Raw genomic sequence first — 16,136 nt, forward strand, 5'->3', positions numbered from 1 at the left:
CGTCAGGAGGGTGAAGATTCAATCGAGTACGACCAAAACAGCAGATCTGCCAAGAATTAGAAACTGCAGGAACACAGGTGTCAGTGTCCACAGTCAAGCATGTTTTGCATCTCCATGGACTGAGAGGTTGCCATGCCACCATCAAGAACGGTGGTGGTGGTAACATGCTGTGCGGCTGTTTTGCTGCCAATAGAACTGGTGCTTTACAGAGAGTAAATGGGATGATGAAGAAGGAGGATTGCCTTCAAATTCTTCAAGATAACCTAAAGTCATCAAACTACACATAAGACGGTCTCAATCTCAAAAGTGTGAGGCAGAGATGCTAACCACACATATTTGGGCAGTAAAAATAATGCAAAAAATAATGTAACCAGGACATGACAAATCATTATTTTTAAATTTTGTATAAGATGAGCCTTGCTAGTACGTAATCATAAGGTGCGACTGAGCCAAGATCAGGGTAGTGGTAGAGTGGCCAATCCCCAAGTCTAATGATTCCTCTGCTTTGCAAATTTCCACACGTCATTTATCTGCAATTATAGCATGGAGGCCTTTATTTAGTTTACATGCCCTTTACTTACTAGGCTAAGTGTCCGAGGCCGCATTCCTAGGTCTTAAACGAACGCTCACAAATGCTCCAGTTTCAGTTGGATACTGAACTGCCTTTTGTGGTCGAGGTTGATGCGCCGAGCTCCGGAGTGGGGGCCGACCTGTGCCAGAGGTCCAAGGTTGACGAGAGCCTGCATACCTGTGGAGTCTACTCTGCCGCCTCAGCCAAGCAGAGGCAAATTATAACATGGGTGACCGGGAGCTACTGGCCATCGCCAGGCACTGCAGGTATGGAGACAGTAGTTGTGGGGAGTGGTGGCGCACTTCCAGGTCTTCACAGACCACAGGAACTTGAAATACTTTATGGCCACCAAGTGACTTAATCCACGGCAAGCCTGTTAGGCTATGTTCCTAAGGCATTTCAATTTCACTATCATCTACCGTTCAGGTTCAAAGAATGCCAAACCCGATGCCCTGTCCAGTTATACAAATTGGCAGAGGATACAATCTCCTGGGAAACCTGATTGTAGGTGCATTGAGGTGGGATGTCGAGGACCTTGTGAAAAAGGCATCAAAGGGAGTTATTGTAAGGATATGATGGACTACGTTTCAGTCTGCTCAGTTTGCACCCAAGGCAAGTCTGTGTATCAGGCACCAGCGGGATTGCTCCGCGCCATGCCGGTCTCGCCCTGTTTGTTCATGGTTCCACTTCGTGCTTGACTTCGTGACTGGCTTTCCTCGCTCCACGGGACATACTGCCATTCCGATAGTGGATCGTTTCTCCAAAGCTCCAAACCTCATCACACTTCCGAAGTTTCCATAAGCCTTGGGAACTGCTAATTCATTGGCAACTCACATTTTCCAGATTGATGGGCCCCAGTTTGTTTCACGAGTCTTGGAAGCTTTTTGCAAGTCTCAGACATAAAGCACCTACCAGGATCTGGAATCGGCCCTCTGCTGTGTCTCCCTCCACAACCCGAGATCCTGGGATCTGCATCTCCCATGGGTTGAGTATGCACACAGCACCCTCGTCCTTTCATGAGCGCCTATCGATACCAACCTCCTCTGTTGCCATGCCAGTCGACTTAGGTGGTGGTTCCGTCAGTACAAACCCACCGTCGACGGGCCCATGAAGTCTGAAGGGAGCTTAGGGCAGTACTGGTCCACATGGTAATCCCAGGGATTGTTGACCGTCACAGGAAACCTGCCTCGATCTATCAACCAGGCCAGATGGTGTGGCTCTCTACACAGGATTTGCATTTTTCCCGGGTTATCTAGAAAACTGGGCCCGAAGTTTGTGGGCTCATTTGAAGTAGACACGATTGTGAATCTAGTTGCCATCAGGCTTTTACTCCCCAGCTCCATAAAAAGGCATCCCATGTCTCACGTCTCGTCATGTTCTACTCCCTACTATTTACGAACTCTGGTCACATCCATTGTCGGAGTATTGCGTGCCTTGGCCTCAAATACCGTCCTGCTTGCCCAACATTTCACTGTTTTTGACATTTGTACTTTGAAAACCTTAGCATACTCGTCGACTTGCTCGAGTTGTTTTGTTGTACTTTTTGATCCTTAGTTTATTTGCTGACTTGGTTGTGCTGTTTTTGTTTTGCCCTTCTGAGACTTGTGTTTTTTGGCGTGCTCCTTTCGTTCCATAAATTCTAGTTTTTGTGAATTGACTCCTTCATTCTTTAGTTGTTGTGTATCCATCTTTAATCAGCTTGCCGATTCATAAAAATTTCGTGTTGTGGATGGAGTCAAGCTCAACTCCCAATCCTACTGCCGGTTTCTGGAAGACAAGGTGGTACTACATCTTTCTGCATGCATATCTAAAAATATGATTTTCATGCAGAACAATGCTCCATCACACACAACCAAGTACTCCATTGCATATCTGGCGGGAAAGAGCCTAAAAGAACAACAACTAATGACATGTTGTCCTTGTTCACCTGATCTGAATCAATAGAGAAAAGGTGTTTCCTTCTTGGATTGGATTGGATAACTTTATTCATCCCGTATTAGGGACATTTCGTTGTTTCAGTAGCAAGAGGGTTTGGATGCAGAAATAGGAAAATAATTTTAGACATAAATAGATAGGTAATAAGTTAATAAATAAATACATGACTAAATATATAAATAAATAACCGTGTTGCTGAAATATATATATATATATATATATATATATATATATATATATATATATATATATATATATATATATATATATATATATATATATATATATATATATATATATATATATATATATATATATATATATATATATATATATATATATATATATATATATATATATATATATATATATATATATATATATGATGGACATCATCCTGGTCAGCATCATTTGCACGGAGGGAAAACAGAGACCTCTCTGAACGGTTTCTGGGAGGCTGTGGTTGCTGTTGCATGCAATATTGATCGTGAGCAGATAAAATCACGGACATAATTCATGGATTGCAGGATTTTGAGTGTCCTTGCAAAGAAAAGTTGCCATATTGGTCACTAATTTGTTTTTGAATGTCAAAAATGTATACATGGGGATGTTGAACCGTCATATTGGTTTCCCTAGTGAAAAAGATGCAGATATTTTATTTAAGTTAAGTTGCCAAATAATTATGCTAAGTGTCCTTGCAAAGAAAAGTTGCCATATTGGTCACTAATTTGTTTTTGAATGTCAAAAATGTATACATGGGGATGTTGAACCGTCATATTGGTTTCCCTAGTGAAAAAGATGCAGATATTTTATTTAAGTTAAGTTGCCAAATAATTATGCTAAGTATTAGTCACTTAAACACACAGATATGCTCCTTAAATAGCTAGAATTAAAAAAGCCCCAGGCGAAGCTCCCAAAATATTCAGCTTTGCTATTACTGAGTCTTTTGCGTTCATAAAGAACATGGTTGTTGTTCAATAATGAAACTAATCTTTAAGAACACAACATACCTAATATTTCTTTACTCCCTTTATACTTCCATTACAGGAGACATTTTATATGAACTGAATAGTGAGTCCATCAATTGGCCTTTAATTTACAACATATGATGTCTGTTTTTAAGTTGCTGGGGAAACGCTGCTGAAATTGAACAATCCTTCATTTACTCATTATGTTCGTTTTTCTTGGCGTCCACATGTTGGCCCACTCATCAATTCCCAGCTCATCATGTTTGTTATCTGTGAATGTTTTTTTTCCCTCTTTTGCTCATCCTTAGTTACCCATTCTCGGAATATTTCCACCATACCATTTTTACATGTCTGACACATGCTAACATGTTAACTGTTAAAGGTTCTTAACTGCCTCGAGGGTAAGTGCTAATGTCATATTTTGTCCACTGCAGCACATCATATTTCCGTCTTTCACGGAACACTTGGAGCGTCGAAGAAAATCAACATGTACGATTGGTTCGCCTTCCAGTTTTTGCCCAGAAATGAACTCTAATCTCCACTACAGATTGATTAATGCACAACAAGAGCATGATAAAGTATACCACACTTTTTAATAACCCGAAATCTCCTGTTTTTCCAAGTAATTATCTGAGAATGCAGCTAAATCGATATCTATTTAGGTTGATTAAATCATCCATTATATAATACTATCATAATACAACATGGATTTAATTTAGACTTCAATTTTTACCTCTCAACTAATGACCTTGTTTCATGTAATAATTATTCTGAATATTACGATCAACAGAACAACCATAAATATTTTCCTGGTTGCAGGTTCATAGCAATGAAAATCAATTATATGGATCATTCATTTGCTTGTGTGTGCTATCTTGTACAAAAAGAGAAAGTGGCATTTGTTCCACTTATGCTTCTACAGAAAATCTTTTTTCATTCTACCCCTTTTCCCACTGACTTTCTCATGGGCATTTGAGCGGTGTCACACTGTCATTGTCACAACAATAGCTTCCACCTGTCTATAGGTTTTTCAGACTTTTCATGTTGGTGTTTTTCAGTGTTTGTAATTCTGTAACACTCAAGGACCATGGACTATTCTTCCTTCCTGCATTTTCAGACACTCACCGTTCTGGCTGTTAGCATAGGAGGGTTGTCATTTATATCGGTTATGGAAATGATGGCAGTTGCTGTGTTGGAAAGACCAAAATTCAGGTTTCCCTCCATGTCTGTGGCTTGCACAATTATGGTATACTGGGACACTTTCTGTGAATGTGAAAAGAAGAAAAATAATGTTGTCATTTTTCTGTGTCAGGTACAAAATTACTTTCAGAATTTTGTGTTTTCTTTTAACAAGCAACATGTACGTACTAAACCCAATTTCGGGCAAGTGACTATTTTTGCTAATGAGAAAACAAATAAACAATCAAACAAACAAACCCTTATAAAAAATACCTACGGTCCATCTATGTGGGCATTTAATAAATAAAGTATAATATCTGTTCACAATAACAAATGAAGTAATTGATAAATTAAATATTTATGGAACGCAAAATTACAACTTAATTTGTTACGATTAGCTCGGTTGTGGAACGTGGTTGGACCCAAATGCAGGGAAGCCGGCAATGGAAGTCAAATGTAGTAATCTCACAAAATTTAATTACTCAAGGCAGGGTCTTTAAAAAAAAACAAGGACTTAATATCAAATAACAAAATCAGACCTAACGTAAAAGGCATGGGGTAACGAGGAACTTGGCATGGAAATGTGGCATGGTACAAAGCATATGGTCCAAACAAGAACTAACAAACACATAGGGTTTAAATCTACAGACAAGGTCTAAGCAGCTGGTCACAAGAGGAAGGGAAGCCCAGAGGGACACAACAGGTGAAAAGCAAAAACATGCACCTCCATCCAAAACCCTAACAAGACATGACAACATTGCAGTTATGGTCTCCAAATAAACCAAAAAGTGAACAAGTTGTTAGCACGTCTTATTAACAGCTATAAAATCGAGGGGTCAATCCTCGGTGGGTTCCCTCCTTCCAGTGGGGAGTTTGCCTGTCCTGCCCAGGCCTGGGTGGTTTTACTTTAACTACTACGGTTTCATCGCACATCCTAAAAAAGTGCATTTTAGGTTTGTTGAAAACTCTTAATTGACCCTAGCTATGAGCGTGGCCATAAATGGTTGCCCATAGTTGGCTGGGACAAGCTTAAACTCCAGCACCCACCGTGACCCTTGTCTGGATAGGCTGCACAGAAATGGAATCATTATTTACTATTAACTCAATGCCCTCCATTTACAATGTTAGACGGCAAATTCATTTAAAGTGGCAGGATGTGAATGATGATCTTCCTTTGCCACTGACAACGTTAATTGTCCTATACAGCGAATGATGGCTGCCAACTCGATTAGTCAGAATGAAATGGGCATCTAGCGCCATCAGTGTCAGCCAATAATTAAAATAAGTGTCAGTTGGGATAGGCTCCCACACCCTCTTATGATGATCAAGCGGTTTAGAAAATGAATGAATGAATTCAAACTCCCAAGTTATTCTTTTGATGGCACAGTAACCCCTGAAATATGGCTGATTTCTTGTTGTTTGTTTCTCAAAAACATGACCAAAGTCAAGCCACCTCATGGTATAGAGGAGAGGTCTCCAAACCGGTCCCCAAGAGGTACTGTGGCTGCAGGTTTTTGTTCCAACCCATCCAACACATACAGTTTAACCAATGAGGTTTTTGCTGAAAAAAGAAGCAACTGTCTGCAATCCACTGATTGCATTTCTACAATAGCAGATTGGTGGAAAGGTTTCCTCTTACAGGTTGAAACGAAAACCTGCACCCACTGCGACCCTTTGTGGAATAGTTTGGGGACCACTGGTGTTCACTCGACTGACTTTGGTGAGGGGAGGCGCAGGTTTGATGACCCCTGGTGGAGGTGTGATTGGGAGAGCAGATGGCCGCTTGTCTATGTGTGCCCTACGACAAAATGGCAACCAGTCCAGGGTGTAGTCTGCCTTTTGTCCGAAGACAGCTGGGTTAGGCTCCAGCCCCCACAACCTTTTCGAGGATGGTCGGTATGGAGGATGAATGAATGAATGAATGACTAGATTTAGTGCCAATGATGGACAGATGTGAAAAGAAGAGCACAACAGAAGATTAATAGATGATCAACACACCCCCAATCGATGAATGCCTTTGGCATTTAAGGACGCTTGCCACAACCAGCATTTGCCGGATTATTGCGAGTGTCCCTTGCTCTTGCTTGCCGCCCTGCGTAACCTACACCTGGTTGAGACTCTTGATACTAGTATTCTGTGATTAGGATTTTGGGTTCTTAGCGCCGACTCAGTTGTGCCTTTTGTTGTTTTGATTCCAAGTATAATTCGTGCTTTTTTTACACTTTCATTTATAGTTTAGTTGCCTGACTCAGTCGTGCCTTTTGTTGTGTTTTGATTCCTAGTAAAACTGCCGACTCGGTCGTGCTTTTTGTTTAATAAATTGTAGTTTACTGTGAATCGACTCCCCTGCTAATTGCCGTGGATCCAACTACAATCGCCTTGCCCATCCTAAACAGGAATAGGGAATAATGAATGTCATTTCAAATCTTGAATGACACTGTTTCTTAAACAGAGAATGAAAAATATGGTTGATGGAATTTTGTATTTAGGCATACTTGTGTGTCTGCGTGATCATCTACTTGCAGTGGGAACCTTACCACCACCATCTCTCCCCTCCGCCCTCTTCTGTCTTTCCTACTGTCCCATGGTGTAGTTAATGGGCTGCGGAAAGGACAGAGCGCCACAGCCGACTGTCTGGCTAATGTGTCTTGTCACCGAGATTCCAAATTACATTTCAAGTGTTTCTCTAACCTGCTAATTATGCAGTAAATATCCCAATTAGGGCATGACGCCACATCAGCAAGGTCAGACAGCTTCTTTTGGTATGTTCCTGATGTTAGACAAGATATTGAACTTCACATGAACACCCTCATTACCTCAAATGCACAAACACACCACGGACAAACATGTGCGTACACACTGCTCCACTTTGGGTAGCCTTGTTTTGAGGTGGTGTGTACTTGATTGTCCCATCAGCCAGTGTATGGCATGTATACAGCACTCACACTAATTAGACAAGGGAGTTATTATGTACAACTCCTCTGAACCGCTCAGCGTTGCAGCAACACTGCAGCAGCACCAGCCGTCTCTGGAGGACTGTGGTCTATTACTGTCAACATGCATTTAAAGGTCCAAACCAAACGTGGGAGTTTGGAAAGCAGAAAAAGTTATTTCAGAAGGACAGAACACAGAAGTAAAGACTAAGAAACTGTTGGGACACAGTTGAAGCAGAGGGAAAAGGATTACAAAAATAGAATCCCATATTTTGCTCTCCTTGTTGTTGTTGTTTTGTTTTGTTTTATAGAGCCTAACATCCTTTACACGGAAAATGGAGGATGGGGGAAGGAAGCACATATTGTAGATGTTTCATGATACTTCCTAAACAAATAAACCATAAATTCAAAAATATTTGATAGCTATTCATGTTTTGTGATGGTGTAAAAAAAGGGTTTGCGCATTGTAGATATTTCTTGATACTTCCTAAAGAAATTATCCAGACATTCAAGGATGTTTGTTAGCTATTCATGTTTTTGTGATCAACCTCAAAAGTCTCCAACTAATGCAGAAAGAGACTGAACATGAATGATGAAAAAAACATCCTCAAATGAAATGCAAAGAATTTTCATTAAAAAAAAAAAAAAACTTGCCTTTGGCTTCACCTAAATAAAGAGTATGGTTGACAGTTCCAAATGAGAATTCCGCCTCCATACGCATAACCCTCATTAAAACAAGTCTGTTATTAAATAAAAGTGACACGGACTGCAAAGAATATGCCAGGAGGGATTTGCAGAAGAGTGAACATTGCATTCCCATGAGTTCTACTTCAAGAAAAGCTTTTTTTTTTAAAGTCACACAAAAAAGTCAGCATCACAATCCAAAATATTCAAGGACTGTTTGCTAAATATATCCATTTTGTACTGTTGGAACAAAACATTGGGATCGTTCCAAACTATTTAAATCAGGGGTTCCTAACAGCCAGGGCGGGGACCGGTACCAGTCCGCCGTCACCTGGTGCCGGTCTGACAGAGAAATAAAGAATAAAATAATTTTCAATGAATGAATATTTGATATGAGAAAAGTTGTCATAACACACTGTATTTCTACCTACGAAATGAATTGGTTCCAGAGCTTTTTTCGTAAATTCAAAATATAATACAGTGTGACCTCGCTACTTCGCGGTTCCACCATCGCGGCTTCAGAGCTTCGCGTTTTTTTGGGGGAAGAAAAAAGAAAAATATTACATTGAAATTCACCGGGGCTTTCGCTCCGAGCCGATCGGGGTCCGTCCACCACATCAAACTTTTTTTGATGAGACACCGCCATTTGACATCCTTCATCCTTTTTTCTGAGAACCAGGAAATTCAGCGGGACTTTTGCCCGAGCCTATCCGAGGATAGTGCATCCTTCGGACTGAACCATTCTGACGTCCTGCCTTTTGACTTAGAAAAATCTTCGGACTTAGAACATTTTTTGGACTTAGAAAATTTTCGAGAACCAGGAAATTCACCGCTCCATGGGAATTACGTGAGGATGCTTTTCATTGACTACTTATTTTAAAAGACACCTGATTGGTTAAAATGTCGGCACTGGATCGGCTGGAACAAAAACCAGGACCCACTGCGGCCCTATGTGGAACCGGTTTGAGACCACTGCTATAGAGCAAATAGGCCCACGAGGAGGCCATCGCCGTAGCTATACACACAGCACTGAGCCACCTGGAGCACCATGGGAACTACGTGAGGATGCTTTTCATTTACTATAGCTCAGCTTTCAACACTAATGCCGGATATTCTGGCTGACAAACTTTCCCACCTTGGACTATCTTCTTCCATCAGCTGCTGGATAAATAACTTCTTAACCAACCGACCACAAACTGTGAGACTTGGTCCCCACCTCTCTTCCTCCATTACAATGAGCACTGGCTCCCCTCAAGGCTGAGTCCTCTTCTGTACTCCCTGTACACACGACTGTACACCAACCCACCAGTCTAACTTGATCATCAAATTTGCAGGAGGGTATGAGTCGGCCTACAGAGAAGAGGTCAACGATTTGTCTTTGTGGTGCTCGCTGAGCAGCACAGATTTGGCCCCACTCTTCGTAAATGGAGTATGTAGACAGGGTCCAGTCCTTTAAATTCCTGGGCGTCCACGTCACGGATAAGCTCTCCTGGTCTACAAATACCACGGCAGTTGTGAAAAAGGCCCAGAAACGACATTTCTTCAGGGTACTCAGGAGAAACAACGTGGAGACTAAGCGTCTAGTAACCTTCTATAGAGGCACCGTGGAGAGCACCCTGGCATACTGCATTACAGTGTAGTATCCTGGTAGTACGGCAGCAGACAAAAAGGCCATGCAGAGAGTGATTAACACTCCCTGGAAGGCATCTCTCTGCCCTCAATGGAAGACATTGCCACCCCTCCTTACCTCAACAGGGAACATTGTCGGGACACATACCACCCTGGTCTCAACCTGTTCCAGCTGATGCCCCCTGGCAGATGCTACAGGTCTCACAAAGTACGGACAAATAGGCTTAACGACAGTTTTTTCCCACAGCCATCAGGACTCTGAACTTGCGGTAGCACCACACACAGTCCCTTCTGTGTAATACCTTTGGTGTGAGGTAACATGAAGGACGTTGATCTGCCTCCTACTGGCTGACTGAAGGTAAGTAAGGAGACAGTCAGAGGTAAGTGATCCGTCTTTTTCTTTTAATGGCATCTGCGAGGCAAAATTTTTCTGCAGTTGGCAGGATTTTGTTGCGCTCAGAGGGTGATGCGATGTATCCATCACGGCAGAATGCCAACGGGTCTGAAATCATCACTTATTTGGGTATTTTTCTGGGGAAAGAACACCTTGTGGAGAAGCACTACCAATTTCGTCATACGCACCTGGGTATGATGACAATTATGCTTTTGTCGAGTCAACAATGATGACAAAGCCTATGTCTGATTATTATTATTATCATCATCATCGTTATTGTTCTATTTTTTATTTTCTCCTTCTTCTTCTTATTACTATTTTTATTATTATAATCATTATTATTATTATCAACAGATTGAATGCCATATCAAGTACAACAACAATTGTGTGTTCATCAGGGTAGACGTTTTAATCCTACATTAACCCCGACAAGTTGTACCCCCAATACATTTGACTGAGACTATTTCACTTAAAATCATCGATCCGGATTGAATCATTATGCTTTCAGGTCTGAATTGTCAAAAATTAACTCCAAATTGACTCTTGACTTTTGTCTTTTATGCAGTAGTTCTTTCACTTTATTTTTCATCCGTCATCTTTGGATCTTATTTATCAAGTTGTCATGTAGTCATTAGAAGAATTTAATTGTCGACATGAGTCAAATAAATTTATTCTGCAATATATCCTCACAGGGGCCGCAGGGGGTGCTGGAGCCCATCCAAGCCAACTAGGGGCACCAGGCCAGGAACAACCTGAACCGGTGGCCAGCCAATTCCAGGGCAGTAGTAGATGAACATCCATTCATGGTCACACTCACACCTTGGGAAAATTTAGAGTGTTCAACCAGCCTACTCTTCATGTTTTTTGGATGTGGGAGGAAACCGGAGTACCCGGAGGAAACCCACGCGGGCCCGGGGAGAACATGCAAACTTCGCACAGTGAAGGAACAAACACTGGACCGCAGAACTGTGAGACCTATGCACTAACCACTTGGCAATCAGGCCCACTCACGGTATTTCTTTATCTGTTTCTCCTTTAAACACAGTTTTGATTTCAAAAGTCACCCAGAAAAATCCAAAATAACAACATTTCAATATTCCCTTTCAACCTTTTCTTGTTTTGAATACAAATATATATATTGTTAACTCTTTAAGAAGCCAGGCTCAAGATTGTGTCTTAGTGGGCGCTTCAATGTGCCATATGAAAATAAAATGTAAACCACAATTTTTGTGGTAATTATAATATCGCAGAGCGAAAGAAAAAACATGAAATTAGACATGAAATTACTGAAATTCAGAGTCAGTATATTACATACCTCTCGATCGAGACCAGGTGCCACCGTCACTATATCCCCCGTCTCACTATTGATGGTGAACATGTTTGGGATGGGACTGTGTGGTGTCTGGGACAATATTCGATAGCGCACCATTCCATTGGCCGTTGTGTTGTCATCAGCATCAAAAGCAAACAGATGCATGACATAGGTTCCTGATGAAAAAGTTTGCCAAAATGAAAAAAAAACACAAACAGATTAATCAAGCCTTTTTCTATTATGTGAGTCCGTCTAAAAAATATAAATGAACAGATTTAAATAAATAAATACAATATACAACGGTTGTTTTTTTAGCTGAAATGTTATAAATCCAATTAACGGGGGAGAAAACAGGTTTGTTATTACAATGTATGGAGTAAGTATAAAGAGTTCCTCGTCATATCACAGTAGTGACAGCCCCTGTCTGTGGATCATTGCAACCACAGCTCCAATTTCAAACTTCATTACATTTCAAAGCAACAATTTGGAAATGACGGGGCTCAGAGTAAGACTGTGAAGGCTTCATAGCAAGAAGAAAGCATTCAGTGTGGGATAAGAAAAAAAAAAAAAAAGAACAGGACAGGCCCTTGCTCAATTTGGTTTAAAGTGCAGGGGCTAATCAGTCCTTCGCCCTATGCTTTTCTTGTGAAGATAGTGCGATAGATAGGAAGGAGATAAAGAATGTGTCACACATGGGGGAGGTAATTACATTAAGCCCCACTCTTAAGAGGTTCAGTGCAAGCCCTTTGTACGGGTGTCCTAAATCGTGCCTGACAGGATTAAGTCCTTGTAATGACTCTTTAATTAGTAAAGTAATTCAAGTCTGTAATTGGCCTTCCATCGAAACCACTGGAGCACAAAAAAATCTTAGAGAGAGAGATGGAGAGAGAGAGAGAGAGAGAGAGAGAGAGAGAGAGAGAGAGAGAGAGAGAGAGAGAGAGAGAGAGAGAGAGAGAGAGAGAAAGATAATTATTTTGACAAGGTGGGCATATCCAACATTTTTCAACAAAGCTTAAAGCAAGACCAATGCCTATAGATGTACTATTCAAGCTATTTGATTCCATTCTGATACCTGGTTTTGAGCCTTCATCCACTGATCCATTATAGACTTGGTTCTTAAACTCTGGTCTGTTGTCGTTCATGTCTATCACAAAGATATATAGATCGATGGGGTTCTCCACTTTGTTTCCATTCATATCCACAGCATGTGCTCGGAGCTAAAAAAAAAAAGACAAGAAAAGAAAAATGAAACAGAGTGTGTGTGATTCATGTTGTTCAATTTGCTTGTACATTTTAGAGGTGTGTTGGAAAAGGAAGCATGTTGTCCAAGTACCCCCCTGAAACATTTTCTTATGAAATATTTGAAAGCTAAAATCACAAAATATTTATTTACTGCAAAAACGAAGGTGGCGACTTGAGTGGTTAGCGTGTCGGCCTCACAGCTCTGGGGTCCTGGGTTCAAATCCAGGTCAGCCCAACTGTGTGGAGTTTACATGTTCTCCTTGGGCATGCGTTGGTTTTCTCCGGGTACTCCGATTTCCTCCCACATTCCATGAACATGCAGAGTAGGCTGATTGGACACTCTAAATTGCCCTTAGGTATGAGTGTGTGAATGAATGGTTGACCGTCTCCTCGTGCCCTGCGAATGGCTGGTCACCGATTCGGGGTATCCCCCCGAAGTCAGCTAGGATAGGCTCCGGCACCCCCCGCGATAATGAGGATAAAGTGGTTCAAAAAATAAATAAATGAATGAATAAACAAAGGTTTGATTGATTAGTATCATGTGGTACTTTTTCTCTTTTATTCTGGTGAACGGAAGAGTGGCTAATCTATAATCATGTTAGAACTCAGCACAGGTGAAGGAGCCAGTGCAGAATATGATAGCTTTCCCAAAGCAAAGCAAGGTACATTTATCAAAAAGGGGTTGGGGGATGAAAACTCCAATGCTGACAAAGGCTTTGGGGAAAATAAAGTGCCATTTAATTTACAATTAATTGCTCTACCATGTATCGAAAATTGAGGTAGTCTTTTATCTGAGCTTGGCTGATGGGGAATAATATTTCTGGCTACTACGCGGACATGAGAGTCAGATAAGGGAAATAGCTCGCTGGCTCATTGCGGCAGGATATAGAATAAGCATAATCCTTTAATGGGTTCTTCTACTATGAGAGGTGAAGATACTGTCTTCGTCACCATTTGCTTCCATTCTCTACCTCCACTGAAATTGCTTCAGCAGGTCTCCTTGGGGTTAATTTAACTTTACTTTCACAATATGTCTGATTTGTCCTACACCCAATATCCGTGTATTGCCATCCCATCTCGATGGCTGAGAACAAAGTCCTTTATCTTTGCTCAACCTTCTCTCAACATTGCACATGTGGGGAACACTCTTTATTCACTAGCAGTGGGAATTGGACATTAAAGCTATATGATTAAAGTGGGCATAATGTAATTCTGGATTCACATTATCATGAAACACATAAGGAGAGAAAAATAATAACAATTGGACATTTTACTGGATTAGAGAATACAATGGCACGCGGAGACGGACAATCATTCATGTTCACACTCATGCTTAGGGGCAATTTAAAGTGTCCAATCATTCTATCATTCATGTTTATGGAATCCTTTTATTGGTTGTTCTATTTATTTGGGGGCCAACATGTGCCACATGCAGTAAAACATAAAAAATAGTTACTAAATAGGTTGAAAGGTGTTTTGATGTTACACCATACCCATATTTTAAGTATTTTTTTTAAATTCAAATGGAGCAAAGTGGAAGTCTAGAAACAGTTTTTTAAAATAACTATATATTAAAATTATTTTGTTCCTACATTAAAGTGGAATTTAGTTAAATTGAATTAAGATTTAGTTTCCATTTAAATAGTGTAATACATCAACATAAAAGAATCACAGATACATCTGCATCATTCCTATTATTTCAATTAATAACCTACAAATAGGGAATTCAACTAAGCTGCTCTTTCCAAACTCTCTTCCTCAACTCATTGAGAGGAGCTTAATTTTATTTTATGAATATATTTGCTTATTTATAAATAAACAGGTAAAGACTGCTTCATTAATAAGTTTATTCTTTGATTGTTGTACGCATAGTAAATATTTGCATTAAAGTGTTACAGTGATAGTGTGAGAAAGATACACAATAACAGAAATATAGTATGAAAGAAGAATAAGCTGGGTAAAGGTTAAGAATGTCAAATTTAATTCAAAGCACATAACATAAAAGCAGCTGTGATCGATATTGAACATGAACTCTACCATGTAGCTGGCATCATATTTTGTCACATATTCACAATAAATATTACCCTGAGGCATTTTGTGAAAAAAAAAAAGTTTTTACTTACATGGTAGGACGACCGATGTTCTCTATCCAGAGGCTTGGTGACAAACATTTTTCCAATCACCGGGTCAATGTTGAATACCTCATTGGGTGGCTGATCTGCACCCACACCAGTGATGCTATATCGTATTGAGATGTCCTGGTCCTGGTCTGAACGAATCTATGGTACCCCAAGTAAACAGAACAACATACAATGAAAGGCCTGCAGAAAATATTGGTTACAGATTGATTTTTTGAAGTGGCATTATCTGATTTTCTCACTTTCCCTCATTTGGGTCGCAGGGTGAGCCCAACCAGCTCTCTCTGAGCCAAAGACGGGACACCCTGAATCGATGGCCAGCCGATCGCAGGGCACTAGGAGACGGACAACCATGCACACTCACAACCATACCTATGGAAAATTTTGAGTGTCCACTCAGCCTACCATGCATGTTTTGGGAATTTTGGAGGAAATCGGAGTACCCAGAGGAAACCCAGCCAGGCCCGGGGAGAAAATGCAAACTCCACACAGGTGGACCGACCTGGATTTAAACCCAGGACCCCAGAGCTGGGAGGCCAACACGAGAACCACTGGCCCGGCCGGGCGGTCTTGTAGGTGCATTATGCACAAAATTATACCTGCCTCTGCATCTAATAATAATTTACTTAAATTGCGATCTTGGAATAATGACATTGCAGGTTATTCACACAAAGTGCATCCTGAAAAATGCTACAAAGGCCACGCATCATGTTGGCATCAACACACATTTATCACCAACTGGCATTTCAAGTTATCACATGCTCATTGCTCAAGTACTCCATTAGTGCTGCCCCAGGGACCATACTGTCTGCTGCACTTCAGCATTTGAAAGGAGAAAGAAATTCAATGCACAGAAGAGAAGGAAAAGAAATCCTTGTATATTCACTATTAAGCAGCAGTCGGGAACCTTTTTGAAGAAGAGAGACATAAACAATTCATATTTTCAAATGTTATTCCCTGAGAGCCACACTAAAAATTTAAAAGTAAAAATACACCAAAACGTGTACTATTTGAAGTAATGTCATCACTTTTGAATTACAAATGTTCTCTGAGGTCTTTTGACAACATTGTCCCGCTGTTGCTAATCAATGAGAGTATGCATTCAGAAGAATGTAATGTAAAAAAAAAAAAAAAACGATTAAAGCCACACT

General features: G+C 40.6%; 1 protein-coding gene across 1 annotated transcript in view; it reads right to left on the reverse strand.

Annotated features, from left to right (window-relative positions):
• LOC144206056 (cadherin-4-like) overlaps positions 1-16,136 on the reverse strand; it is a 206,816-nt gene that overhangs the window by 24,495 nt on the left and 166,185 nt on the right. The window contains exons 5-8 of the mRNA XM_077730752.1: positions 14,971-15,126; positions 12,678-12,822; positions 11,609-11,781; positions 4,600-4,737 (exon numbers count right to left, since the gene is read on the reverse strand). Coding sequence (XP_077586878.1) covers positions 4,600-4,737; positions 11,609-11,781; positions 12,678-12,822; positions 14,971-15,126 — 612 coding nt within the window. The remainder of the gene's footprint in view (positions 1-4,599; positions 4,738-11,608; positions 11,782-12,677; positions 12,823-14,970; positions 15,127-16,136) is intronic.

Source organism: Stigmatopora nigra, chromosome 1 (genome assembly GCF_051989575.1).
Source record: "Stigmatopora nigra isolate UIUO_SnigA chromosome 1, RoL_Snig_1.1, whole genome shotgun sequence".
NCBI lineage: Eukaryota > Metazoa > Chordata > Actinopteri > Syngnathiformes > Syngnathidae > Stigmatopora > Stigmatopora nigra.